This window comes from Cygnus olor, chromosome 7, assembly GCF_009769625.2.
Source record: "Cygnus olor isolate bCygOlo1 chromosome 7, bCygOlo1.pri.v2, whole genome shotgun sequence".
Taxonomy (NCBI): Eukaryota; Metazoa; Chordata; class Aves; order Anseriformes; family Anatidae; genus Cygnus; species Cygnus olor.
Window position 1 is genome coordinate 21,200,123 of NC_049175.1, and position 27,394 is coordinate 21,227,516.

The window sequence follows — 27,394 nt, forward strand, 5'->3', positions numbered from 1 at the left end:
AAATACATAATTTAATACAGTTTGAATAAAATTACATGATGAAACAACCTTGGAGTAGCTTTCTTTTGTATCTACATTTAATACAGAATAATACACAATATCCAGTTTTATGTCATAACTACATTTGCATAAAATATTTGGCCCATTTATAGAGATGTAATAAGTGGGAAACTTTTAATTTTGAGTGATAGTTGCACTCAGTATCTATCTTTGTACAGCATCTTACAGAGGTATATAAACAGGCAAATCTTTCCATCACTCTCCCTTCTCTTGACGTTGAGGGCCCTTCAGAGAAAAAAAAAAAGTGTATGGTTCTGCTTTGTTTAAAGGGGGCAGGATTGAGTCTGTATGCCAAACTCGTTTCTTGCAGGAATTGTCTTTGATATCCAGATCCTCTTAGGATTGGAACTGGTTCCAGTGAATATTCAGATCTGTGCACAATACAGTAGCCGTTTTCCTTCCTTTATCTGCAGGAGGACCTGACTTCATGGGACCTGAGTAGAAAGCATTGAGTGGTCTCTGTCGTGCTTCAAGGACAGAAGGTTTTTGTAGGGAGATATTTTTTTACGAAGAGATGATTTGTATGCAGTCTGTCTTGGTTGTGGAAAGGCAGATAATGTGAATTCTGATGTGTTCTACTTCTGCTGTCATCTTGCTCCCAAGATTAAACTGGTGCCAGTTCATTGGTTTTCAAATACTAGAAAATTCTGTTCATATACTGTATTTTAAAAAAGGTACATTGGGAGTACGAGCTTCTTAAAATGCATTTGAATGTAGAACCTTCTATAGATATAGTGGTATAGGTATCTTGGTAAATTCTCATATGTTTATGGTATGCCTTTTTAGGTTTTTAAAATAAAAGGTGTTAAGTTTAGGAACTATGGGCAGAGCCATTTGCACATGGGCAAAGAAGCGGCTTCTCCAAGCTATAACTATAATTTGCAGATTTATCCATGGTAGTTTTGAAAAAAGACTGGACCATGGCCCTGCTGTTTATAGATATGAGCCAGAGAATTGCGTTTAGCTCTCCTAAAGTGAAGGAAATGCTTGCACTAGAACTGTATTTAGTACTGAGTATGATGCAAAAGGACACAATGCCAGATTAAGGAAATACACATAATATAAAAATCTAAATATACATGTTAGGAAAATCACAATTTTTTGATTAAATTGTACATGTTAGGTTTCATTCAGTAATTTCATATAAGATCTATCAAAATTATTTATATTTTTTCTGGACAGTGTGCAGAAGTTACATATTTTAATAAAAATACTGTATATAAATTGAGTGTCATGAAAAAGTATTTAGAGCGCACAGTAACTTATTTTGCACCATTATTTTTTCTTTTGTCTTTTGATTTTTCAGTTTTTAATTGTAACTGTTTCTTCTACTCCAGTGAAAATTATATCCAACAAATGACAAGTGTTTAAGAGGACTGTAAAGAGATTGATCTATACTATTCTATGCGAAGCAGAAATCCACTGGGGCTCACTGAAGTTCTTTCTCGATATCTTTTCTGTAGCAGAAACAGTGTCTTTGAGACAAATTACAAAATTATACATGTTTTGGATTTTCCATCCTCTCCACTTCCACCACCACCTCCAGCTGCATTTTCAGCTAAAAAAAAAAAAAAGGGAAAGTGAATATTTTCTGTTACTTTCAGTTGCTCTTATTTCTTGTTTAAAAAGTGTTGCTTTTGTTATAAGGATATTATGTGTGTTTGACCTTCTGAAAATTGAAAGTGTTTTTGCTACTTGTCTGGGAAAATGGAATATGCAACAACAATACACACTATATGTACATGTAAGTATATGAAGTACCAGTTGATACCACATTTCTCAAAGGACCAAACACACTGAACCACTCTTCCTGGAAAGTTTCAGTAGCTTATATAACTCTCTCCCACACATACACAACTGAAGTATGCAAGCCATGCAAAAGAAACTCTTGGATCAATATCATCTTTGAAATTATTTTTGAACGAGATGATACAAAATTTAATTTGACCTAATTGTATGAACTTTGATCCAACCCTGCATGAATCCCTTGGTAGTAACCAGTTAAGAGAGAGACTGTTTAAATATTTCTTATCCATAGCAACTGGTTCTGTTAATATCTCACTCAAATGATTCCACAGATGTTTATTGGTCACAGTTAAGATTCTTTCAATGTAATAAATTGTGTTTCCAGATTCATTTAAGGTAAGATACCAATATTAGAATTAAAACTTACATTTGAAAGCTGTGGATCACCATGTTACTAGGTCATTTTCGACCCTTTCCACCTGCATTGAAACATGTCACATAATCAGTGTCCTACCCTCTGTAATTTGTGGATATAATCAACACTATGTTACTAAATATGTATTTTATTTTCTTAGTTAAATACTGTATACTGTTTTAGTTTCTGTTCTGAACTTTCCACTGTAGTGGTTCAGCAAGTATGTTTATTTTGTTTTCTGTCAACTGAATGGCTCAGAATAGCCAGGTCAGTGTGATCTAGAGAAATGACCGTGGTTCAGCATGCATCATGTTATTGTTTGTATGAACTGACTTAACAAACGCATATATTTACATGGCCTTGATTTGATAGTGTCAGATCTGCTCTTCACAAATGTGCATGGCCTCATTCCAATGCACATTTTAAAAGAGACAAAATAATTCACTTTTTTTTTTATATATACTAACTATGATATGCAAAGAAGACCAGATCCTTAGCTCCTGTAAATCAGTCTGCCCATGCCAGCCTGTGTAAAAAGTTCCCTGTGGGAAAACACTTATTTCCCTAAGTCAGTGATTTAAGTGATTCCAAAATGCCAATGATGTGAGATGGTCCTACCTTCAAGTGGGAATATCAGTACATGGTTCTTCCTAAAGTCCTAAATTCCTAAAGTATTATTTTATTTTTAGCTAAGAGGAACCTTAAGAGCATAGAATGAGACTTCAGTAACTATTCCCTTTGCCAAAAAAGCAAATATGTAATGAGGGTTGGCTTTTGCTGGTATTTCTGTGAAACTCAGATGCTTACATCCCAGTGTTCATATTCAGAACCAGCTAGTTCTCAGCAATAAATTAATAAGATGATAAGATTAATTGGAAAAAAAAAAAGCCTTTTAAAATAAATCTGAGAGAATGGAGTGGGCATAATTCCTATGAGATTGTAAGTGGTATCACAGTGTGAGCAGGCCAAAATATTTCATATAGTTTTATTATAAGTTGTTTCTGTAACAGTTCATGTAATATACATGCTAACTGAATATACATGCTGTTTGGAGGATAATGTTTAATTTGGCCTGATAAAATACAATGCATTTTAAACTTTTAAAAATTTGTTTGTACAGTAGTAACTTGACTCAGTAGATCTCTTTCAAAAATCTGTTTTGATTAAATCATGTAGCTTACAGTGCCTTTTTAATAAGTACAGGAACATATTTTTTTTTAATTTTAGCCTATTAACATTTTTTTTAGAAGCCAATAACCTTCTAGTTTTGCTTCAAATTCTGACAGTAACTTGATGGGTAAAATTTTCTTTTGTGTGAAATCTGGAAAATACTCACCTATTTCCCATAGACACTGATTAACAAATAGATTATTCAGTACTGTTTTGTTTTAAAGATTCAAAATAAACTATAAGAGTAAACTAACTTTCCTTTAAGTTAGCTGACAATAAATCATTCTCTAGAAATCACAATTTATTTTTTAATCTCTGAATCTTTTCAGTCATCTCAGCTGATTACCAGAGCTCATGCTCTGCATGTAATACAGAATAAAAATAACCAATTTCACTCTTACACTTGAGTGATAGGTTCTCAGTTTCTATAAAATCAGATTATCTTCTGGGTTATCATATGCAAAGCCATACTTTCAATTTTAGGACTTGGGCTCTCTTAGATTAGTGTTAAATTTGTACTATGAGAGCATATTTTAACCAAGGAACTGACAACAGGAAACCAGAGCCAAAAGCTTTATCTCAAACTTGGAAGAGGAGTGGGGATGTTCCAAAAACACACTGTCCATACTCATCCCTTTTCCTTAAGTTTTTGTTTTCAGCTTAAACAAAGTATGTGAATACATATGAGGCTGATGCCATGCAGAATTTTGATACATCTCATATTTCAAGTGGTTCTAACGTTCACAGATAAATAGAGGTGATTAATTACATTCAGTTTTATGTCTTACGAAAAAAGAAATTTTACATCCTTCTTTACATCTACTTCTGTTATGAACATTTTCTGTAATCGTGCAGTTTAGAAAATGAGGTCAGTGTACTGGATTTGTGTCATCTTGAAAGGTTACTCCTCTTTCAACTAAAGATAAAGCTAATTTGGCTAAATCAGAACTCACATACCATTAGTGTTAAGAATATTGCCCGAGTGTACAGCTTGTGTAAATTTTAGAGAGAGAGAACATACTGACTGCCTACACATATATATGAAGGAAAATCTTAGAAGTTATTTAACCTTTTTTGGCAGCTTCTTCTTCTTCCTTTTTCTTCTGGTCCTCAATAACTTTCATCTTTTCTTCATATTCATCAGCCCGTGTTTTCCACTCAACCCTGTTGTTTTGAAGACCATCAAACATAGGTGTAATTTCTTTGTGAAACCTTGAGAATTCCTGTACAACCAATTTAAATTAAAAATTAGTAAATTAGAAAATTTCCTAATTAGTAAATTAGAAAACTGTAGACACTGATGACTTCTAAAGTCTGAATTTCCAGAAATACTGCTGCTTTGCAGATAAAACATTTGCTTTCATTTTTCTATTAAATCTAAATATTTCAGTATGTATACTAGATGAATTAATTTTATTTGATTTCACTTTTTTTTTTTTTTATTTGATTTCACTTGCTCCATATCTGGTAGTGTTTTTTTCTACAGAATGGAAAAAAAGATTTTAAAACGTGCCAGTACCTGCCAGTGCATATTTGAGAGCATATTCTTGGTGGCATGCAATGGTGGTTTATTCTATGATACCTGGTATTTCATCATATGATTATCAATATCAGAATATAATGATATAGTCTAGTATCCCATAGTATATTCCAAGCAGATTAGGATGTAATATTTTCATATCTTCGGGTACACATCACTTTTCTGTGATATTTTGGATTAATATGAAAAGCTAGATGGGTATTAACAATGTCGGCATTTCATGGCTTTCTAGAAGACATGTAATAGCTAAACTTCCAGAATATTGCAAGTTTTCTGTTCTCTTCACTGTGCCATTAATTGATTTCTGTAACCACGTACATGTTGCGTATTTATACTAAATGGGACTGAAGATTCAGACTGGGCTTTCTAATTCAGTCTTTCAAGGAGGGTAGTAACAAAACTTTAGTGCCCTCGAGTTTCACTGAGATCTTCAGTTAATACCATCTCTTGAATTTGCTTTGTGGGAGCAATTCTTCTATGTAACAAAAGATTGAAAAATTGTGGTGGTTGTGATAGTTATTTACCCTATAAATATGATTCCTGCTGCTCTCTAGATTTTTTTTGGTGCAATGGTTTGTCCCTAATTGCACCATCAGAACTGCTGTAGTGGGAAAACCAAAAAAATTATTCTTACCTTGTACACAAATGTACACACAAAATCTATGAAACCAACTTGGAGCTTAGGTAGTTCATCTCCTTTGTTTCTGTCCATCATGGGCTAGAACAGAATAGCAGTAATTTAGATTATGCAGACATCATTCTTTTGGATGTAATGATCTAATAATCATCGTGGACCATTATCTATTCAATATTTAAATAACAGATAGTATTGCTTAACACAGTTAAATTATTTAGTGCTTACAATTGGTTGTTGCTGTAGCACAGTTCGTTCCAGGTCACCTTGCTCCCAGAATTCATTTGCAACCATGAGGGCAACCTGAAAATCATAATTCAATGGAAATGTAAGCAGAACGTAGTAAATTTGAATGAATTAATTAATAAATAAATAAATAGATAAAGGAAAGAACAAGGCTTTCCAGAAAATTTGAAAATGTTGATTAACTCAGACTGGCATAATACTGTTTAAATCAATGTATTCTCAATTTGGTATTTAACTATTGTTACTAACTTCACACCCACAAAAGAGGATTTATTTCTTGCTAGCTGCATTATAAATAGAGAATTTTGGTCAAAGACAATTTAATTCCACTCATTGATCCCTCATAAGATAGTTGAGTATTTCTTTCAAGAATTACAGACAATCTCTGGTGTGCTTTTTCCAGCAAGTAAATTATCTAACAGTTTGAAATTCTGGTGCATACTGACTGAATGACAGATTATCATCAGCAGTACCATGACAATACTAGCAACACAACAGAATCTTCTAGTTCTTGTAATGCATATTACGTAGAACGCTCTACAAGCATCTTGCAACTGTATTTGGATTATGTGTTATTAAAACCTATATCCGTAAGACTAACAGATGAGCTTGAGCATGATGGTCAATAAGTACTGAAGTATTTGAGGTACTTATCTACAACACAGTGTCACACTGTATTACTGAATTTATTTTTAGCATGTTTAAGCTACTTTGAAACAGCACCAAGATCTACAGAATAGACACAATTCATTCAAATTGTTCTGTTGTGAAATCTGTACCTTAAAAATACTTGAAAAATAGCAAAAATTAGATAAGACAAAAATAATGGATTAAGATTTAACGGTAGCTAGAACAGCTGACAGAATCAGAGATGGTTTTAGCTGACTGACAAGTAGAAAAGGGTAGATCAGCTGCAGTGTGGGTGGAGAGGGGCATCATGGAGCCCTTATGCTCTCAGTGACAGATAAAAAAAAGTTGTTTTCTGGAAAGATAGTTGCGTGCAAATAGTTAAATATCTATTTAATGATAATAAGTAGTAAGCATTTTTTTAATGATCATTTAGCAAATGGGCAATAAAACACCCAGCAAATGCAGCACTGTCTGAAAAGTACCTACTTTACTCTGCACTTCCCAAGGCTTGGTTATGGCAGACAAGTCACATCCAGTCATCATCATAGCCCTTTGAAAATGTAAGGCAAAATGGAATATAATTAGGATGATGAAAGAAAAGAAAAAAAATACAGATTTTTTTCAGGGGTTTAGATACCTAAGATGCAGATGGATGCACCTTTTGAGAAGCCCGTTGACATCTATTTCTTATTTAAAATCATGGTTATGCTCATCATCATACAATAACACCAAGTCTCAACTTACATATCTAGGTGCCCAAATACTTTTAAAATCTGGCTGTAGATAACTGATTGAATAAAGGGTAAGATATTAACCACCTACATGATGACTTCTTTTTTGGTTGGGTCAATAGATATATATTTAATTGCTTCCTCTTCTGTTTCCATTTTTTCAATTGCATCCACAATCTTTTGAAACATAGTCCTTTTCCTGTGAAAACATACCAATAAACTATATATTAGTGAAGAAAAATTCCTGCATGAAAAATAGAAAACCATGTTTCTCATATTTATGCTTTTCCAAAAATGTATCCTGGTCACAACAGTTTCATAGTGATGCCTTCCTTCCACCAAACTCAAGGTTTCTAGTTAACCTAACACATCTAGATTTTGCTGTATACCATTGACATACGTTCTAGCTCCTGACAACCACATAACAGGTTTCCTGACTCTGCGTATTAAACTGTTTGGGGTGACAGTCTTGTTTCTTTAGTATTATATTTTCCTTAATATTATCCCTTCCAGTAACATAATGAATTGTGAAAATTGAAACAAATAGCTAACAAATGTTCTTCAACTCTGTCTCCTCAACTGTCAAAAACAGCCATAAAACCTGACTGAAAACTCTGAAAAAATAGATGTCTTATTATTGCTTAATAAATCCTTTAATTTGCATATATAATGAAATTATTAAGTTAATTTTCATTAAAATTTAGTTACTGCTGTTGAACAACTTACTAAACTTTTCCTGTCTCCTGGCTTTAAATTGTCCAAGTCGTGAGACACCTGGACCAAAAAAACAAAAGCTCAATACCCTGTTTAAAAGCATGTCAAGTTAGTAACCTTGAAACAGGATAGGTAATTTGATCTCTGAAGTCTTTGGGATATTTAGCACTGGGATCACTCAATGTCTGTTCTTAAACCAGAATCTCAATTTCCATGTCATAAGCATGTTCCTGTTTGGTATGAGTAGTTGTAGTATGGTACACTAAATACATGCCGACAACCTTACTACTAGGCTACAGAATCCACACTTCTGAAATACAATGTCTGCTGTAACTAAACACATACTTGAATGACCTGTTGTATGTATATGAACCTAACTTGCTCTGAAATTTGAAAGTTTATAAAGAAACTAAGAATGTCTTGTGTTGTTTTTTTTTATAAGAGTTAAGAGTTATTAAAAACAATTTAAAATACAGCTCTGTACTCTGCATATAACAAGTAAACTACAGATGTAAATTGTATAGGACTGACTTTTTTTTCAGTAGGAAGTTACACAGAATTTAGTACTTACTTGAAATACAAAGCCAAGTCAGTTGCTATTATTGCAACTTCAAATAAGTGTAGAACGGTTTCAAACTGGCGCTTATTTAGGTTCTGGAAGATGTTTAAACTCTGCAAGATGGAAAGTTGACAAATTCAATTCCTCTTATAAAACTGTCTTTGGTTTGTACTATACACCCTGTCCCATAGAAAAGTATAACAAAACTGCATGTATGGCCTAAATCAACATAACGCTACACATGAAAAGTTTTTCAGTTGTCAGAGATGGCCTTCATTCAAGAGCAGTTCTTAAGTTTTAATACCATTCTGTCAATTACTGCTGCACAAGTGTCTAATACTGAGATCCAAATAAAAACATCCTACTTTTTTTTTTTCACAACAATGTCATATATACTAACCAAACCTTGACTGGCAGAAGGAGTATATGGTAAAGTATGATATTTCTATGTACAGAATATAAAAGCTACTCTTTTGCAGCAAGTGATCCTAGATGAATTACTTCAGGCCTACATAGTTAATCTTACACGTTACGGGGGAAGAAAAAGGTATAGTTTAGCCTTCCTCTTTCAGATTAAGAGCATAGGCAAAGAATAATGGCAAAGAAAGCTACCCTGCACTTTCAGACCTGCAGTCATGGTAGTCTCTGAGGGCCAATGAGGAAATCAAATGTTCAGTTCTACTAGCAGGGCTGTTAAAATGATGGGCAGGGCCTATGCACAATCTAACGTCAAGATAGTCTAGTAGCTTAAATATATCTTGTCTGGTGTCCTTACAGATGATTGCTTAAATGCAGAAGATTTTGTTTCTCCATGTCCTAAAGGGCCGGGATAATGGAGCAGTAATTCGTTTGCCCATGGCTTTGACAGGTACACTCTTTGCTGGGTTAAAAACTGACTGGACGGCCAGGCCCAGAGAGTATTCATGAACAGAGTGAAATCCAGCTGGCAACTGGTCACCAGTCGTGTTCCTCAGAAGTCTGTGTAGGGGCCCATCCTCTTTAATATCTTTATTGATGATTTGGATGAGGGAATTGAGTGCACCCTCAGTAAGTTTGCAGATGACACCAAATTGGGGGAAGTGTTGATCTTCCGGAGGGTAACAAGGCCCTGCAGAGGGACGTGAACAGGATGGGTCAATGGACAAAAGCCAATGGGATGAGGTTCAACATGGCTAAGTGCCAGGTCCTGCACTTTGGCCACAACAACCCCATGCAGCGCTACAGGCTTGGGGGAGAGTAGCTGGAAGGCTGTGCAGGGAAAAACGATCTGGGGGTGCTGATTGATGCTCGCCTGAACATGAGCCAGCAGTGTGCCCAGGTGGCCAAGAAGGCCAACAGCATCCTGGCTTGTATCAGGATGTAGTGTAGCCAGCAGGACTAGAGAGGTGATTGTCCCCCTGTATTCTGCTCTGGTGAGGCTGCACCTCGAGTACTGCGTTCAGTTTTGGGCCCCTCAGTACAAGAAGGACATCGAGGCCCTGGAGCGTGTCCAGAGAAGGGCTATAAAGCTGGTGAAGGGCCTGGAGCACAAGTCCTGTGAGGAGCGGCTGAGGGAACTGGGGTTGTTTAGTCTGGGGAAGAGGAGGCTCAGGGGAGACCTTATTGCTCTCTACAACTACCTGAAAGGAAGTTGTGGGGAGCTGGGGGTTGGCCTCTTCTCACAGGTAACTAGTGGTAGGACCAGAGGGAATGGCCTCAAGTTGTGCCAGGGGAGGTTTAGGTTGGAAATGAGGAGACATTTCTTCTCAGAAAGAGCAGTCAGGCACTGGAACCAGTTGCCCGGGGAAGTGGTGGTGTCACCGTCCCTGGGGGTGTTCAAGGAAAGGCTGGACCTGGCGCTTAGGGACATGGTTTAGTGGGAGACATTGGTAGTAGGGTGATGGTTGGACCAGATGATCTTGAAGGTCTTTTCCAACAGTAATGATTCTATGATTCTATGCTTCCTCCTCATTAGCACTGGTAGCAAAACTGTGTTTCTCATACCCTGTGAGTACCCTCAGGGAGATAGGGTACACAGTTCCAAAGGGCCTTGCAGGTTGGAAAATGTAAGCTGTTAAAGAAGTACCTCCTTTCAAGAGGAAAGACAGGAAAGTGAAAAGTGCTTTTGAAAAAGAAAGGAGGGATCAGCCAGCACGGAAACTGGGAGAAAGACCAGGAAGGAGTTGTGTTTGGATAACAGGATGGGACCAGAATACATGGCTGAATAACTGTGTATGCAGATCTAAGATGCTGCCCCCAGAGGCTGCACAACTAAGTAAATTCACTTTAACTCAGTCTGTCATTGCCATATATAAATTAAAAAATAAAAATAATTTTAAAAATCAACTGTATTCTCATAACTCATAAAGAAATGGCTTCTTTTCCTTACTTCTTTGCTTAGACATGATAGTTTTTCTAGACTTTTTGAAGTTTCACAGTAGAGACCTTTTCCTCCTGTTAGCCTGAGTCAGCACAACTGCCTGCAGTGCTGTTAGGGACCTGCTCTAGTAAGTGTAATGCCCTTTTTCTCTAGCAAAGGGAATGAAAGCATCACACTCAGCATTTTCTGTGTCCTGGTTTTCCTTCCTTCCTTCACTGATGGGACGATCCATATGAGAGGTTGGGGTGTCAGATACCACAGTTCAGCACCTTCAAAGATCCTGACAATTGCTCTAGCAAAAAGCAGTGGTTAGGCCCCAGAATCTCGCATTTGAAAAAGTACATCTCCATCAATAAAGGAAATATTTTTATTTTGTTTTATCATAAATATTCTGTTTTGTTTAAGACCACTGTGCTACTGATAAGTGTAAGGATTTATTCTGATTATGCCCTGCTGTGGTCAGGAAATAGTACCTCTTTAGGGATTAGAAAATTAGAAAATTAAAAATGGATGTGGAAGTGAGTGCCTGCCACACTGGTGCAAACAAGTTGGAAGGGGCCTTCCAACCACCAGTTTTCAGGCCTAGACTGTTAAGTCTTTTTCTTATTTCCCTGAAAAATATCCTTTAAAGTGTTGTAAGTAGTCTTTTCCCTTCTAGTGGGGACAGAACCAGGCACCGCTTAGGGAGGAATGGCTGACCCATGTAGGAGGTCAGGGCTCTGTGGAGCAGAAGGCCTTGGCTGGTTGCAGTGCCGCCATTTTGTTGAGCCTGAGGAGATCTGAAGGAGAACAACATGGCCGCGCAGTGCCGCCATTTTGTTGAGCCTGAGGAGAGCTGAGGGGGAAAAACATGGCCCCACAGTGCTCCTGTGGGCATAAGGAAATGCATGTGCTTGCCCAGGCTGAGGCAGCAGGGGTATGAAAAGTGATAGGGAGAGGGGGTAGAGACATTTAGAGTGGCAGAAGAGAAGGGAGAAAGCATCTAATTCAGGGAAGAGCAGTAATGAGAGCTGCCACAGAACCATGAAGCTACTTTAGCTGTTTTAGTGAGATATTGGGGAGGGGGTGAGGGAAGCCTCCATAAACAGCCTCATCCCTTTGTTCCTCAGTTGCCAGAGCCAACAACTGAACTCAGAATGAGGGGCAGCAGTTTAATTACAACACCATGTATTTTCTACTTCAACTTCAGATTTTTAGCGAAAGCAGAAAGAACTGAGGCATGTGAGTGAGGCCCACAGGACAAGCTTTTTTATCTTGAGTGAATCAATTTCTGGCAAAATTACTGACGTTTCTGTGAAGTAGACAGTACATAAGAATTTGTTTTAAACTTCTGAATTTGAGCATAATTTCTTAATTTGGAATTAGAGAAATGAATAAAAGCTGGAGAAATTTGGAATGTTGTAACTTAATTGGATCTTTTGTGTTGATCAGTGTAAGCAGAATATTCATGCAAACATACCTCATCTTGCAGTAAGGTTTTACTGTACTCTAGGTGATGTCTTTCTAAAATGGAAGAGCCATGAAGTTTTGCCAGTGGAGCAGCTGATCTGTTGAAAAAGAGACGATTTTTTATACTATCTTGAAGGCATTATTTTTTATTTAGGATTCTGATTCAAATGCTTCTGATCTGCATATTCAATAGTTTAATTTATATATTGACTATATTGACCACTAGTATGAGGCAGAACAAAAAACATGCTTGCTTGCCTTCATTCTTGTTATGGTAAAGACAGAAGTTAGAGAGCACTGGGTGTTCAGTGCCCACTGACAGTCAAAGGAGAGGGCTCAAAATTCAAAAACTGTCTTTTTGAAAATGTGCCACTATTTCATCTTGCACGTTCTGTTTTGCTGTTTGTTTAATCTACGTAGTTTCTGTGTTGCTTAAAAAGGGCTTGTATCCATCATTCAGTATTTATTGTGTGGCATGGCTTTTGAACTGTTGTCTGCCTGTAATGACTGGGGAGCATGTCCCCTGTGATACTGATTCACTAAAGTTGAAGCTAAAGTAATGGTATAATAGAGTTTAATTCCTCAGGCGCCCTTTGGCTCCTCCCTTCCCTCAGAGTCATTGTTTTATGAACTGCACAAGTCCTGACAGCTCAGATGTGTTCAGTGTGTCTTAGCACATAGCTCAAAGCATCCCTCTGAACCTTGGGATAGACTTCAAGAAGAGGTAATTCTGCTTCAGACTATGGCAGCGGAAAGAAGGGAGAAGTGTCCTACATACGTTATAGGTGGTTCTGCATGTTTGGAAGCGTATTTTCCTCCTGTCCTCCATTGGCCAGAAAGTTAATTCCTGAGATAACCTAAGGTGCATTGGTATAGGCTACCTGTATTTTGTGCCAGTGTAGAGGAGGCAGACTTCCAGGCTGTAACAGCAAAGCTGATAGCTTTTATAAATAGCTTTACTGCGTATGACCTCAAGTAGAGGGCTTTCAGCTGGGGAAGACCACAATAGGAAGATTTTAAAACCCCTTAAACTTATTTGGATGAGAGGCAGTCAGCTGAATAAGAATCAGTGTCTGTCATTCTCTTTCTCCTACATCACCTGGAGAATCCCAGAGAATAATCAGAAAATCCCCTAACGTCACTGCTCCAGCATGCAGTCTGAAACTCCTCTCCTGGGCAGAGTGTGTCCAGGGGCAGAGAAGGAGGATGAATCATTCTGGAGATACAGCTGGTGGGAAATAGTTCTCCAAAAATTACGGTTATAATCTCCTGGTACACATGACATCCTGAGATACCTGTGTTCTCTGCCTAGCACACAGAAACAAGCCCAAATAAATCACATGAAAGACTAAAGGACAGTTTGATCACTCTTAAGAGAGTACTTGGTCTCACCATGATACGTAATGTTTAAAGTAATATGAATTAGTATTGTTTCATAACAAAAACCTAGTGTCAACAAGGGAAAGATCACAAAGAAATCCTTTAGAATATTTTACACACTCAGAACGCAAAGGATCATGAATTGCAAAGCATAACTTCATGATGTGTAACGAATCCCATGGCAGAAAGCAATCTCAATAGTTCAGAATCCTGTATAATATGATGAGATCACACCACAGGAAAGGACCTATGTCAGTCAGTAAACTCACTGGAGAGAACAAAAAAGCTAGGCAAATCAGCCAGTAGAAAACTGAGAAAAAGAATGCACCTGAAATCCAGTCTTTTTTTAAGCTGGCACTTGTCTATTCAACATCATGAATTCCTCTCCAGAAAAGTGATTTTGCCCTATCTTGAAAAAAAAATCCAGTTAAGGGACTTTCTACTCTTTTTATTGAAGCTAATTTTGTGTTACTGCTAGTGCAGTAAGAAAGAGAACACAAGTTTGATTTTGGATCTTGCTGGCCATGACACATAAGTCATATGAATTTGTGTGCCATACTGTTATTGTAACTGTTTGTTGTTTGTTGTTTTTTTTATTTTATTTTATTTTTCCTGCTGTAATATCAACAAACATAGATGTTTTTATATTTCTAGCCTAACTTCTGTTGTCCCAGATTATTTTTTTTGTCCTCTTGACCTTCCTTTAAATATTTTTTTACTTAAAAATGTTAGAGGCAAAATAACTCTTGTCCTTTTGATCATATTGTAGCAAAGCCGTCTCATTTGCTTCAATGAATTCCTCTTACAGCACCTGAAACAATTTTCAGACTGGGAGCTACAGAGGTCTGGCATGAACTCAAAACAACCATAGTCCAGATATGGACTTTTAGACATGCTGAAAGGCATTAAAGAATAGCAAAGGAGTGATGATTCCACCTGAGGCTTGTCTCCCCTTCAACCTTGGCTTGCTGCCGAGGACAGATCTGTGACAGAAGTCCTTGCAGGTCCTACACAAATCAATTTGCACTTTAGACTCTGCAGGCTTCTGTGCTCCCACTCACTGCCAGTAATTTTGGCTTTGTTATCTCATTAATTTTCTTTTCTCGTTTCTATGTGGCCTCATGTACATGAGGCTCCACTACAACCCAAGTGTTGCAAGACCTAAGGCTCTCCTAAAAATGAACTGCAGCTCTAGCAAATCCTTCTAAGATTCTGCTTTTGCATTTTGTCTTTGGTTTAGCAGACCTGACAGATACTCTGAGGAAGGAATCTTCTGTAGGATGAATGTCCATTCATGCTATATAAACTGAAATATCTACATTATATTTTTCCATGTGTTGATGTTGGTTTTTTTTTTGTTTGTGTTTTTGTTGTTTTGTTTTGTTTTCATTTACCACTAAAAATACTTCATAGCCATATATTTGAGTATTTGCACTTACTTCATCTGGTACAGGTTGTTGGTTCCTCTGTGATCAATGTCATGGCAGAAAGCAGCGGCAACCATGGCAAAGGCTTCTAGATCAGTATAGTATTTCTTTATTCTGCCTGTCTGTAAAAGAAAAGAAGCAACTCTGAGTGTGCGCCTGCCTTGAAAGAAAAACTAAATAATGAATGTAAAGTTAATATTAGCAGTATTACCATCAGCAGAGTAAACATTGTTTGCCCCACATTGAATCCATGCCGCCAGTTGTGGTAAGTGATATCTCGATAGCCCTTCCTGACTGTGTACATCCATCTTGTAAGGACCTGTTATGATTAAAAGTGGTTGATACTGTGCTGTTAACTGAAAGAAAATTATAAAATTTCTATAAAATTAATGGAACATACTATAAAATTACTGGGATAACATGCAAGTTCTATTAAATTAAACATGGCAGCAGCAAAATGTTCTTATGTAAATGTATGTTGATTTAATTCCTTCCACAAGTCACACAATTTCAGGATCAGTTTTAAGACTTTATGACAGATATGCAAATGCTTAAGAATGAATATTGTTATCCATAAAATAACTAATCCTACTCATACTTAATATAGCTTACTTCTATATTAAAGTACCAACAGCCAGCTATTTTTGTTCTATCTTAAAAGAAACATAAACAAGATGAAAAAAAAAAGTCAGACCTCTGCTGGGACTTTGAACTTTTCAACAACATTTATCTCAAAGAACAGTCGTATTCCACAAGTTATCAGGCCATGCTCTGTAACGGGAAAGTCACTGAAGCGGAATTCATATAGTTCTAAATCTTTTGGATCAGGTAATTCTTCCTTCTGTTAGGGAAAGTCAAAAGCACAAGGATTTTTTATGGCCAGAACGATGTTGGGAAAAATGTTCTTACTTCAGTGGAAACATTGCATAAGGACAGTATGTTTGCTTTATGGTCAAAGACCTCAGGTTTCCGTAGAATCTAATGCATATTAAGTTTTGAAACACAATGGTGGTACTGCTGTTTTCTTCTCCAAGAGAATAGGTAAAAGTCTTGGGTAGGTGGTGTTTCTTCCTACCCTGAATTCCAAAACAGTCAGTTGTGACCATCTCAGCAATTCCTTAGTTAGGAAGTCTCAGGCCTTGGTGGCCTCCCACTTTTACCCTGGTCTCAAAGCTGCAGTTCATCTTTTTCACAGCCAAAATTATTCAACAATACCAGCTTTTCCTGGTAAAAGTTGTTCTTCCCTTTTGGATCTTACAAATAGTGATGGATATAGTGACCAAAAATAAGCTTCCTAGAACAAAACATTTTCCACTTTAACGGTAGAATAAAATATAACATTTTTTTTATTTTTTGTATTTTTGTATTATTTTTTTTGTAATTAGAGAAGACTTGCTTTCGTGCTTACCTGTCTATAGCCTTGCGTTCTTCTGGAGAGCCTATAGCCAAGCAAGGATTCCTGTACATTTTTAAACCTCTAGAGGTGGTTTTGTTGGTGGTTTGTTGCTGTTCCACAACCAATTAGTCTGTCTAACCCTGTCTAAATTAGTTTGTTTTACCCTGTCTGCTACGACAATCTCTCTTTGTGTGTGTGATAACCTATATACACTTCGTAGAGAAATCTCAATGCTTAAATGCACAGAGTATGTAGTTTTCAGTTATTATGACTTACTTCAAATCCCTTAGTCATTTCCTTTTTACTGCTGTAGTTGGTGGTGATTCTGTATTAGAAGCGTCCTCTGTAATTTAGAGCACCCTGTTCTGAACAACCCTGACCACTGATGAAAATGAGGGATCATCCCAGAAGTAGTGGACAGTATAAGTGCATTTTATTTTCCCCACATACTAGATTTTATCAGATGCTGGCTGGATGCTTTTCAAGGACTTTTCTCTCCCTGAAGAGCAGATACAGAGCTTAGGTCAGCTCTTCCTTGTACTAAAGAATGTCCAGAAAGCATTTACTAAATTCTAAAATTCAGAGGATACAAATGTTAAGAAGCTTGTATTAAATTTCAAGTTGCATACATTATATGGATTCACATTGAATAGCCTAACTGGTAATAACGATATTAGCAAACTGTTCTGTAGTGCTTTCCATTTGTACATCCCAAAGCCTAAGGAGAGCAGTAGTATATTTTAAAGGATGTCTGATGCAACACAAAAATAGATTATATGACCACAATTATTCCCTTCTGCCACATAGTCGATAAATGATCTCCTTTTTACAAATAAGGAAAATTATAACTAAATCTATTTCCCCGTCTGCATGTATTTCAACAAATAATGCTGAACATCCATGGAACAGTATTTCCTTCTCCCTTGGCTGGATTTTCCTTTAAATTTACTCTGCTCTGAGGTCAAGGACAAGGAAACCTGGGGCACTGGTGTTTTAAGACCCATTACTTTGTGAATCATCAGATCTAGAAACACCTGCTTTATCTCATTAACTATCTGGGATTCCAGGCCTTAAATAGGATAAAGAATTTGCAGGTTGCCTTGGCAGTGCAGAATATATAAGACCTTTAAATATTTGACACCACAGTGTTTAGAGAACACATTTTACTTGCTTTCTGGAGATTTAAAAATTCATACCAGTATTATTATATTTTTACATTTGTAGGCCAGCACCATCCTAATCACTTGTTGCTCTTCAAGTAGAGAGATTTAAGAATATTTATTTCTGTTTTCTTTAAAAGGTATGTGAAGCTACACAGGGACTGTTGATGTTTTTGTGTTTCACCACTTGCAAGCTGTGTGAGCATCTGTTCTGTGGGAGCCAGTAAAACTTTAGCACCATTGAACCCTGGCATGCACATATACATACCTACATTAGCAAATGTGGTGTAATAGGAGGAAATATGTGGCTGATATTGGAGGTCAACAGACTTGTGTGTGTTTGATGTTTCTTTTTCAACCTAGTTCTCTTTTGATCATTAACAGAGTGCATTTCGTGCTTTCCTATAGCTCATCTTTTAGTTTTGTTTTAGATAAAGTAAGACTTCTCTGTCTAGAGAAATGCAGGAAAATTCATGGGAAAGTAGGTTAGTTCTACTGGACTCTCCTGTATGTGTTCTCTTACTCAAAATGAAAGCGACCTTAGATCAAGTTACCCTCTTTTATGTCCAAAATGAAATAAATATAATTATAGGGATAGCACCGTTCATGTGGAAATTTAATGGAGTTCAACACTTTAAATGTTTATTCATATAAATGTTTCTATATAACTCTGGTTATCCAAGTCTGTCAACACATATTTGGGACAGAATGTTTCCCTGGGGGTACCAGTGGGATGTGCACATGGAGGAACCAACGAAGTTGAAGATGTATTGTTAAATTAAATTAGCTCTATCTAGCTTGTGGAACTGATAGATAATATCAATTATATTAAACAGAATTTATCTATATACAAGTTTTTCTTGCAAGGAGGGTCCATTACAATCTGATGTCAATATGCTTTCAAAAGTCAAATTTTCAGTTTATTGACTTACCAAAATCCTGATAAGATCCTTTTCATCACATTCTTCTATACTCTTTACATTTAATTTCTCTTTGTATTTCTAAAAAATGAAAAATGAACAACATATTCAGTTTTGTGTAGCAAATTTCGTACTTTAATTTTGTGACTGTGGGCAGAAACTCACCAGTATAGATTCAACTTCAGAAGGAGTGGCCTTTGTCTGGTACATAAGCATTTCCTGAGCAATGTCTTTTCTGTTTTCAAGCTTGTTCATTTTGTCATAAGTGTCAGTATTTAAAACAGACCACCCCAGGAATTGTGTAAGAGTCTAGAACAAAGCCAAGCAAAGTGAAGATGACAGAATGAAAATAAAATTGAACAGATTATTTGATTTTTTTTAAAGTTCAGTTTCTGGTAGTGCCCTTTAAAAAGCAACGTGCAACTCTACCTGTTAGAGACCTTTACCCTCTATCAGCAGATTCTGTTAGACCCTTAGAGCTTTTAATGATATTGTTTGTCTCAGCCTATGTAACTAAGGGCCCATAGTCTCATTTTGTATACAGGACTTTGAGGCTTATGGGGCTTAAGATAGCTGGGTGGGCTTGAATTCACTGTGTAACGTCTTATCATGCCAAAGTGCATGAACTCCCTTAGAGTTCATGCTTGCAGGCATGATGTCCGTTGGTAAGCAGCATGGCGTACTTGCTTACATGTGGCATTTGGACAATGCCCTCAATCATATGCTGAACTTTTGGTTAGCCCTGAAAATGTCAGGCAGTTGGACTAGATGAACTTTGAAGGTCCCTTCCACCTGAACTATTCTGTTCTGTTCTGTTCTGTTTTTTACCCACTCACATTAATTAGCAATGTTGACCATCATTAAAAAGTCAAATGACTAAAAAATTACACCTGACTTTTGTTCGTAATTGGAACATAAATGATCTCATAAATTTTCAGGTTTACAAAGGGTAATAAAATTATCTGATTCTTAAGAAGCTGTATGGTGGAGAAGATAGTCTTTTGGTTAGATATTAATAGAATCTGTTAGAAATTTTCAGATATCATGAAATATGTTTTTACAGTAATATTTTGGTTAGCATCATATGGCTCCTTAAAGCCTATCATATTAAGCTTACTTCAATGATCTGTTCATCATACTCATCAAAAGGTTTTCCATCTTTCCTGTTGTAAAATGTTGCAACTCCCACAATTTCTTCTTTTTTGTTGACAATAGGCAACGAGAGGACATTTTTTATAACCCATCCGGTCTCATCCACAGGTCCTTTCTGTAGGAAAGCCAGAGAGCAGGAAATATTGCATATTTCTTTGAAAGTAGTAGTACAGCTATCGATACAGGCAATGTAACATTAAGTCCCACAAATTACAAAATTGTTTATGTATCCAAATGTATAACTAATTGGTGGAAAACACTAGCATATTTTCCACAAAATTTATAACTATTATCATCACTGGAATTACCTGAAATGTGAAATATTCATCTGCTGGTGCATTCATCATGTTACAAATCTGCAGTAGAAAGAAAAGGGGGCGTTGTTTAAAGGCAATGTAACATACGCCATGACTTGGCCTAATGTTTAAAGAAGGCATATATATTTTCTAAGGTAAAAACAGTCAGCAGCCTAGCTAGCTACAAAAAGTAAAACCATTCCTATTAATTTAATTGTGATTATTCTAACGTAATTCTGGAGTGCTTATAGCAAAGTGCCTCATGTATGATGCCTCAGTGCATAAACATAAGGGTTAAGAAAGCCACTTCCATGCCAGTTTAAAATGGCATGGGGATTTGCAGAAACAAATAATCGAGTACTTACTCCCAGGGCTTCATCCTTAACTCCTGTTACAAGTGCTATAGGATTACTAATAACTGTCATTCACCACGACTTTGAATTACGTATCATGGCTACACTATATGCCATGTAAAACTAGCGCTGTACTAGTTGGGAGCTATGCATACTTTCTGGCTTACTTGGCCCACCCTGTGTTTTCCAACTTACTGCAAGAAAAAGAAAAATTTAGACCTGTGTATACAATGATTTTCTTACTTTTACATTTTTTTATTTAACATAGTCCACACACTTGGAAAATGACATCAGATACACAATTTATTCCTGTGATGTCACCATAATTGGCTGTTTGTGCTGAGGGCTCATCTCCATCCAGACTATTGATTCACATGATTTCACTGGGAACCAATGACTTTGGAAGCAACACAGTATTTTTATAGAGGTATACAGAAGGTTGTTTTGTTGATTATTTTTTTTTCAATCAGAAGAACTGCATGGATTAAAACTTTAAAGTTAAAAGTTTTTACTTTTGCTATGAACTTACAAATCCATTTTCAGCAACATATGTTGGCAATCCACTGATAAGACACCAGTGATCTGCTGGAGGTGACCTTTAGAGAGAGAATGAAATTAGATGATTTCTGCAGATACAGACACGTTATTATTCTATCCCAGCAATAAATCTAATTACCACATATTCACAGGCTGCCAATGAATACTCACGGAATAACTTTGATTTCTTCTTTTCCATGTAAAATATAGTCAATAATCTTATAAAAGTTGACTTCCTAAGTAAAAAGAGAAAAGCATGTAGGTGACATGGCACTCAACGTCAAAATTAAGATTCATAAAAAGAAAAATGAATATCCTCACTCTTCCATCAGGTGTCTTGGGGCCTTTGTAAGGCTCTGCCTCCCCCAGCCGAATTGGCCATTCATCATAGAACTCCTGGGAAAATAATACACAGGCATTAGCAAAAGGGAAAACATCGGGTCTGTCTTCAGAGATAACATGAAATCTGCCGATAACATTTTTCTTTCTCCGCAACAGTTGTGTGGTCACATTTCAGACAAAATTAAGAAAACATTAAGGATATTCCAGACAATAAATGTTAACCAGTAAATTTCAGACTAATATGAAGCTTATCTCTTTAATTGTACACTTTAATTGTTTTAGCAAGCAGGTATTTATAAAGCAATAATCAGACTACACTTCTTTCCTTACTCAGATGGAATTATTAATGTGAAAAATTATTTCAGAATTAGCCCTAATATTTATCATGTACTTTGCCATGCTTATTTTGTAAATCAGTTAGATTTTATGTGAATTATCCCAAAGTATTAGAAGGGACGGTATCTTTATATCTTGGAGAGGGGTGCACTAGAAATACGTAGAAAACTAGAAGGACAGACTTTATAACTTAAAGTTAGGAGTAACACGTTTCTCACAGGTACGCAAAATAAATATTACCTTCTCTTTAGTCATGTCCAGCAGACCAACAGAATATCTTTCACAATTTAAATACATTCGAATAGTATACAGTGCTTTGTGAAACTGCCGTTCTATGTCTGTTAGCTCTTCAAATACTTTGTTGGCAGACCACAAAAGCATCTATTTACAACAAAAGAGAAAGAGAGTAAATTGTCACAATGGTAAAGTGTCTTTAATGAAAAAAAAAGAAACAAAAAAAACCAAAAACATATGAATGCTGAGCATTCCAGAATAAAAGAATAAATTGAACTACTGTAATAAAACAAAAATAAAAAACAAACCAAAAAAAAAAAAAATGAATAGATGCTGTTCTTACTTCAATAATCTAGTGAGAATATAAAATAGTGGGCATAATGGTCTCATTTAAAAACAAAGTATTATCATTAACAAATTCTTCTTTACCTGACTTCTTCTGGATTCAATATTGTAGAGGTATGATGTATGATGGTTTCTTAGGACCAAAGATATAAAATTGAGGTATTTTTTAAAGACCTAAAAATGGTTTAAAAGAAAAAAAAAAGTTTCAAATCAAGAAGTAGATTCACTCAGACTACTTTGTGAACTAACAACTGTGCTGTTGTATAATGTTTGAGGTTATTACCTCTTCATCCTCTTTTGAGAACTCAGTGGCATTTAATTTGTTGAGAGCCATCACAACAGCAAGCACCTCTTTACCCTGTGTAATTGGGACTGCCAACATGTTGCTCGTTGTATAACCAGTTTTTTTGTCCAGAAAGTCAGAAAAATGGTTATTCTGAAAAGAAAAAAAAAATCAAAACCACAGTTGAAATGCATCACAGTTAGTTATCACGCCAAAAGCGAATGGTTGTTGTATTTGGTAATTTATATTTGCAATGCTATAAGCACAGCTTCACAGTGCAGTAAAGTGATACTCCCCAAAAGCATTACCATTAGTTATCACCATGTTGCAGAGTTATATCTAAATGCACACTTAGGCGTTGGTTATGAGTGCAGCTCCTGGAACCAAGTTCTGTGAAGATTTTTATTAGAATGACAACAAATTTGAGAAATTAAAAATATGGAAAAAGCTAGAATAAAGGAGAGAATAACATGAATCTGTGGCTACCTAATAGTCTAATACATATGACTTGTATGTAGGAGATTTACTTCATAGCTATGTTATTATTATTTAATTATTTTGTAGATAAAATGAATAATAGTATGCTATCAAACAATGTTAAAAACTGTATGTGGGATTATTTGCAACCTGTCCTGAATCTGTATGGCTAAAAATTCTTCTGGCAGAGAAGCACCCCCGGCATACATCTGACTGAGCCATTTCTTATTCCTAAGTCTCTGACAGACTCCCATTCCTGCAGCTCCCACCCCAGCTTGAATCAGAGGGTGTAGACCAGGGAGAGATCAGGGGACACAGTTGTTTTTGTTGTGACGTGGGATCTCGTGGGGTTGATACCAAGTCACTAATGAAAGAGACACAACTAACTATCCCTCCAGTTATCCATCCTTAAAGTTGAGTGCTGAGGAGGTTTTAGTAAAAACCATTCTTTTCATTCTGTTGTGTTAAAAAACACAGGGAAGATAGGTCATCTTTCATGGAAGATCATTTGAGATCTTTGTGGTGGACCTAAACGTCTCCTCCATGTTGCAGGATGCCATATACCAGATTTTCAGCTTTTATAAATTATACAGAAAACTACTTCAGAAAAATAGATAAATAAATAAATAAATAAATGTTTTAGAATCAAGCATGATAATGCTTGTTTGGATCTTTCCTCTTAATTTCTTTTTTTCCCCTTTCCTCTTTAGCAAATGTTTCTGGGATATGCTGAATTGGTAGTTTATCCAACCCTGAGAAGTTAGACTGGACTTTATTCTGTGTTCAAAATGTTAGGTTTATTTTTTTCCTATAGTTCTTTATAGCCTTTAGATAGCCCATCATTCATACTTCCATTTTAGATTTCCTTCTAGGACTGTATTTTTGGGAAATGAATCAACGGTGTGGAAGTAACTCTGAAATGTGTTTTTCTGTATTTACTAATTGGTCTGCATTACAGAGAATTGATTCTTTTAGGGAAAGCTTGTATCATCCCCATAAATTCTCTCTATCATTCAATAAATCGTGCTGTATTTGCGTCCCTGGAAAGTGTGGCCAGTTCCAAATAAATCTATTTATTTATAAATTGATGAGGTCCAGGTGAAGAGGGGATATTTTCTTTACTTCTGTCAATCTTCCGCTGAGTTGCTCTTTTCTCTTTTTCTAGGAGAACTGTATAGGGACGTCTCACTTAACAGACATCTGAATCCCCGATCTGCAACTACTTAAAAGGGACCTGCATACACCAAGTGAGTTGAATCAGCGGAATACAGCAGCTGAGTCTTAATTCGTTTAATTACTTCAGACTTAGGTACAAGTAGTGGTGCTTGGGAAGAACTTTGGTAGTAAGATTTCTGCAGGTAATAAGAAAATTTTAAAGGATGCAAGTCTTTGCTAATAAACAAAAAGTTCAGTAACCACAAGCCAAGCTGAATAGTGCCTAGATAGTGCAAATACAGACAGATATAAATACCTCGTGACACATTGGCAGCTTTATCACAGCATATGTGAAGACTTCAATCACACATGATTTGCATATACAAGCAAAAATTTGTGCTTAGATTTAGACTTTACATTATTGATTATTTTGCACACAACTGGCAGGGGGTTTTGAAGCCTTTATTTCCAATCAAGGTTTTAAAATATTTTCTCTTGAGAACATAAACTCCTTTTGATTTTGAATAAAATCACTTTTCACAATGTCTGGAAAATCATGTTCATACACAGATAAGCTCTGTAGTACCAGATCCAGAAGAGTATCTCAGTGTTCCTATGAATATATGAAGGTAGAAATTTAGGTCTTTTGAGCCTGATCTTATGAATCCAACCATCTTTTAGAGTGATGTTGTGAGCTTTCAACTCTCAGTGAAATCGTAAAACAGACTTTTAAAAAAATGAGGGAAAGGCAATTTGTTGATAACTCCCTAACTGTAGTATATTTGCAAGCGTTTTCAACTAGCTCCATTTAAAGCTAAGATACATAGCCTTTTACAGTACCACAGTCAATTCTGTAGATACATGCCAAGATGTGCAACATGTCAGGGATTTGCACTAAGCTAAAACCAGCATACATGAACGGAAAATTGGGACCCCTCTCTGTGTTCATCTTTCTGTTGTATAGGTGACAGAAGATGAATGGAGGGGGGGGTTGGCATGTGACTGTGTTCTAGCCATTTTACTTGAAATGACTAGCTGATTCATTTTTTTTTATTTTCATTTTTTTTTATTCTCTAAACCAGGACACCAGTATTATCTCACTGAAACCTAAGAACACTACTACACATTATTATAAACCATTTACCAATAAATTATCCATATAGTGCTCTATGTTTAGATAATTTGGCCTCGACATTTCAATTTCTTTATGTTCTATAAACCTAATTGCCATTTAATAGGTAGCAGTGGAATTTACAAAATCATAAATCACTGTTGTGAAAACAGTGTGATTACACCTCAGTAAAAGCGAAAAAAAAGCGTTCTTTCTAAGAATATTGTTTATTTTCCTTGAATGGTGGTTAGGAATAGGCTTGCTTGCTGAGACTATACTGTATCTTGTGAATTGTAGCTACACAGCTGTAAGTTTGTGTTGGTAATAGGGTAAAAATGAGAAAAAGTCTCTTCCCTGGGAACCACAGGCATTTCAAGAAGTTAATTTTCGAAGATTATGTGACCAGATAATACTTTACAATTACATTGCTGTTGTTGTTTTTGTTGTTGTTGTTGTTTGTTTGCTTGTTTGCTTGCTTGTTTGCTTGTTTCAAAAATCAGTGTTATTTTATTGTTTCTAAAAAGTTCTTATGGAAGGACCATCTATAAGAAGGAACCATTGTGTCTTTCTTATTTCATGGTTCTCCCTCCAGATCTCAGTTCCTTTCTTAGGAGCAATATGTTCATCTATGTTTCCTTTTAGCAGTCTTGAAAGACCTTATTTCTTTCATGACGAATTCTGCCTTGTTGGCTGGTTTTAGATATCCCACAATTCTTTAAGCAAATGATGAAAAAGAGTTGTCCAAGATTTCTAAACTTTCACAGGTTTTATTCTATGCCAAACTTAATAATAATAATAATTATAGTTGAAGATGATTGTTCTAATGTTCATTCAACCATCATTCAGTATTTAATAATGGAAGAGCACCTTCCAGTTCATAATGTTATTTTAGGATTGACATCTTAGCTACACTGTGCTCCATAACACTGAGCTAATTCTTGAGCATTTCTGATTGGATTAATGGCAAAATGCAGCTGGAGTCAAGTGAGTTTGACACTACTGGAAACCTCCAGGACAAACTCCTCAGCATAATCACTCAGGAATTGTAAATTTGATCAGAAAATGCAAAAAATATTTTAAGTAATGAGTGTAATCATTGTTAATTTGGTTTCCATGGTACAGACAAAGGTGTGTAATTTATACAAATTCAAGAAAGAAAGAGAAAGGGAGAATTCTGAAAAGCAACGCAATTGAAGTTGTAAAGGAATAGGGGGGTCCCACTTCCCAGTTTGGCCAGTCAGGGTGAAGTCTCACTGTAATGGTTCATCTGAAGCAATAGGAATAGCAGCTCAGTTATTAGTACTGAGGCTTCTCACACCTCCAGTATACTTGCTTACTGAAAGTATATAAACTTGCAAGTTGCTTATTATCTGGCCCACCATCAACATCTTCACTACACGTGTGGTTTGCTGCATTAGAAAATGAGACAGTCTCATAAATCTTTGCTTTCTTGACTGGGGGCCCTGCTATGAAGCACCATGATAGTATTTTGTCCATGTCCCACAGATGACATTTATGCCTTGGTTTGCCATTATTCCCAGTTTTCACCATTACTCCCATTCTTACTTTCTTCCTTCTTGTGTTGTTTCTGAATGACATGTCTGTACCTTGCTGTGCAGCTACTTCCCCATTTTAAGTTTGGCCAAGTGCATCTCTTATCACAGTGGAGGAGAAGCAGTAAGACTTAATCCTGCAGCTGTGGTGGTAGACAGCCAATGCCTATTTTCCTCCACCTCTTTCCTCTGATGAAGCACAGAGGAAGAGGGACTTTCTGGGAGCCCTTGCAGTTATGACTACTTTGCTGCTATCCTCACAGTGGACTGCAGGTTCTGGGTTGGATAGGTCAGCTCAAACTGTAGAAATACATCATCCTTCAGTTGTGGGATGACCAGACATGGGTCTGGAACACTACTAGAAGAGAAACCACAGGAAGTGGTGACATCAGGAGCCAGCATCACACTGTCATCATTATCACATGTTTTTTTACACAATCTACATGTTTCTGTTTTATTTTCTGGTAGTCTGCAGTATTTTTTCCTCTTCCTGATATTTTGTTCTTCTACTGATTGTCTTGCATTGGCTCAGATTTTTCAAGCTAAATTTTTACTGCTAAGTTGTAGTGCTATATTATTTCTGCTTATCCTATTCTCAACTCACAAATGTTTTTGTTTTGTAATGATACAATTGAATATAAAAGGAATATTAAAAGCATTTAACATCAGCTATGAAAATATAGT

General features: G+C 36.3%; 1 protein-coding gene and 1 long non-coding RNA gene across 2 annotated transcripts in view; one reads left to right on the forward strand and one right to left on the reverse strand.

Moving 5' to 3' along the window:
- Nucleotides 1-631: 631 nt before the first annotated feature.
- The window catches only part of PDE6C (phosphodiesterase 6C), a 32,118-nt gene continuing 5,355 nt past the window's right edge, over nt 632-27,394 (reverse strand). The window contains exons 2-22 of the mRNA XM_040563609.1: nt 22,415-22,567; nt 22,216-22,305; nt 21,793-21,933; nt 21,196-21,270; nt 21,046-21,110; nt 20,867-20,933; nt 19,997-20,044; nt 19,654-19,803; nt 18,702-18,845; nt 18,549-18,617; nt 15,755-15,901; nt 15,272-15,379; nt 15,073-15,182; nt 12,264-12,351; nt 8,458-8,558; nt 7,264-7,371; nt 6,928-6,991; nt 5,794-5,868; nt 5,566-5,649; nt 4,461-4,614; nt 632-1,618 (exon numbers count right to left, since the gene is read on the reverse strand). Coding sequence (XP_040419543.1) covers nt 1,548-1,618; nt 4,461-4,614; nt 5,566-5,649; nt 5,794-5,868; nt 6,928-6,991; nt 7,264-7,371; nt 8,458-8,558; nt 12,264-12,351; nt 15,073-15,182; nt 15,272-15,379; nt 15,755-15,901; nt 18,549-18,617; nt 18,702-18,845; nt 19,654-19,803; nt 19,997-20,044; nt 20,867-20,933; nt 21,046-21,110; nt 21,196-21,270; nt 21,793-21,933; nt 22,216-22,305; nt 22,415-22,567 — 2,112 coding nt within the window. The 3' untranslated portion in view covers nt 632-1,547. The remainder of the gene's footprint in view (nt 1,619-4,460; nt 4,615-5,565; nt 5,650-5,793; nt 5,869-6,927; nt 6,992-7,263; nt 7,372-8,457; nt 8,559-12,263; nt 12,352-15,072; nt 15,183-15,271; nt 15,380-15,754; nt 15,902-18,548; nt 18,618-18,701; nt 18,846-19,653; nt 19,804-19,996; nt 20,045-20,866; nt 20,934-21,045; nt 21,111-21,195; nt 21,271-21,792; nt 21,934-22,215; nt 22,306-22,414; nt 22,568-27,394) is intronic.
- Nucleotides 14,905-24,159, forward strand: LOC121073057. Its single transcript, XR_005821498.1, has 3 exons — nt 14,905-15,888; nt 17,681-17,756; nt 24,057-24,159. It is a non-coding gene; the product is annotated as an uncharacterized LOC121073057 (long non-coding RNA).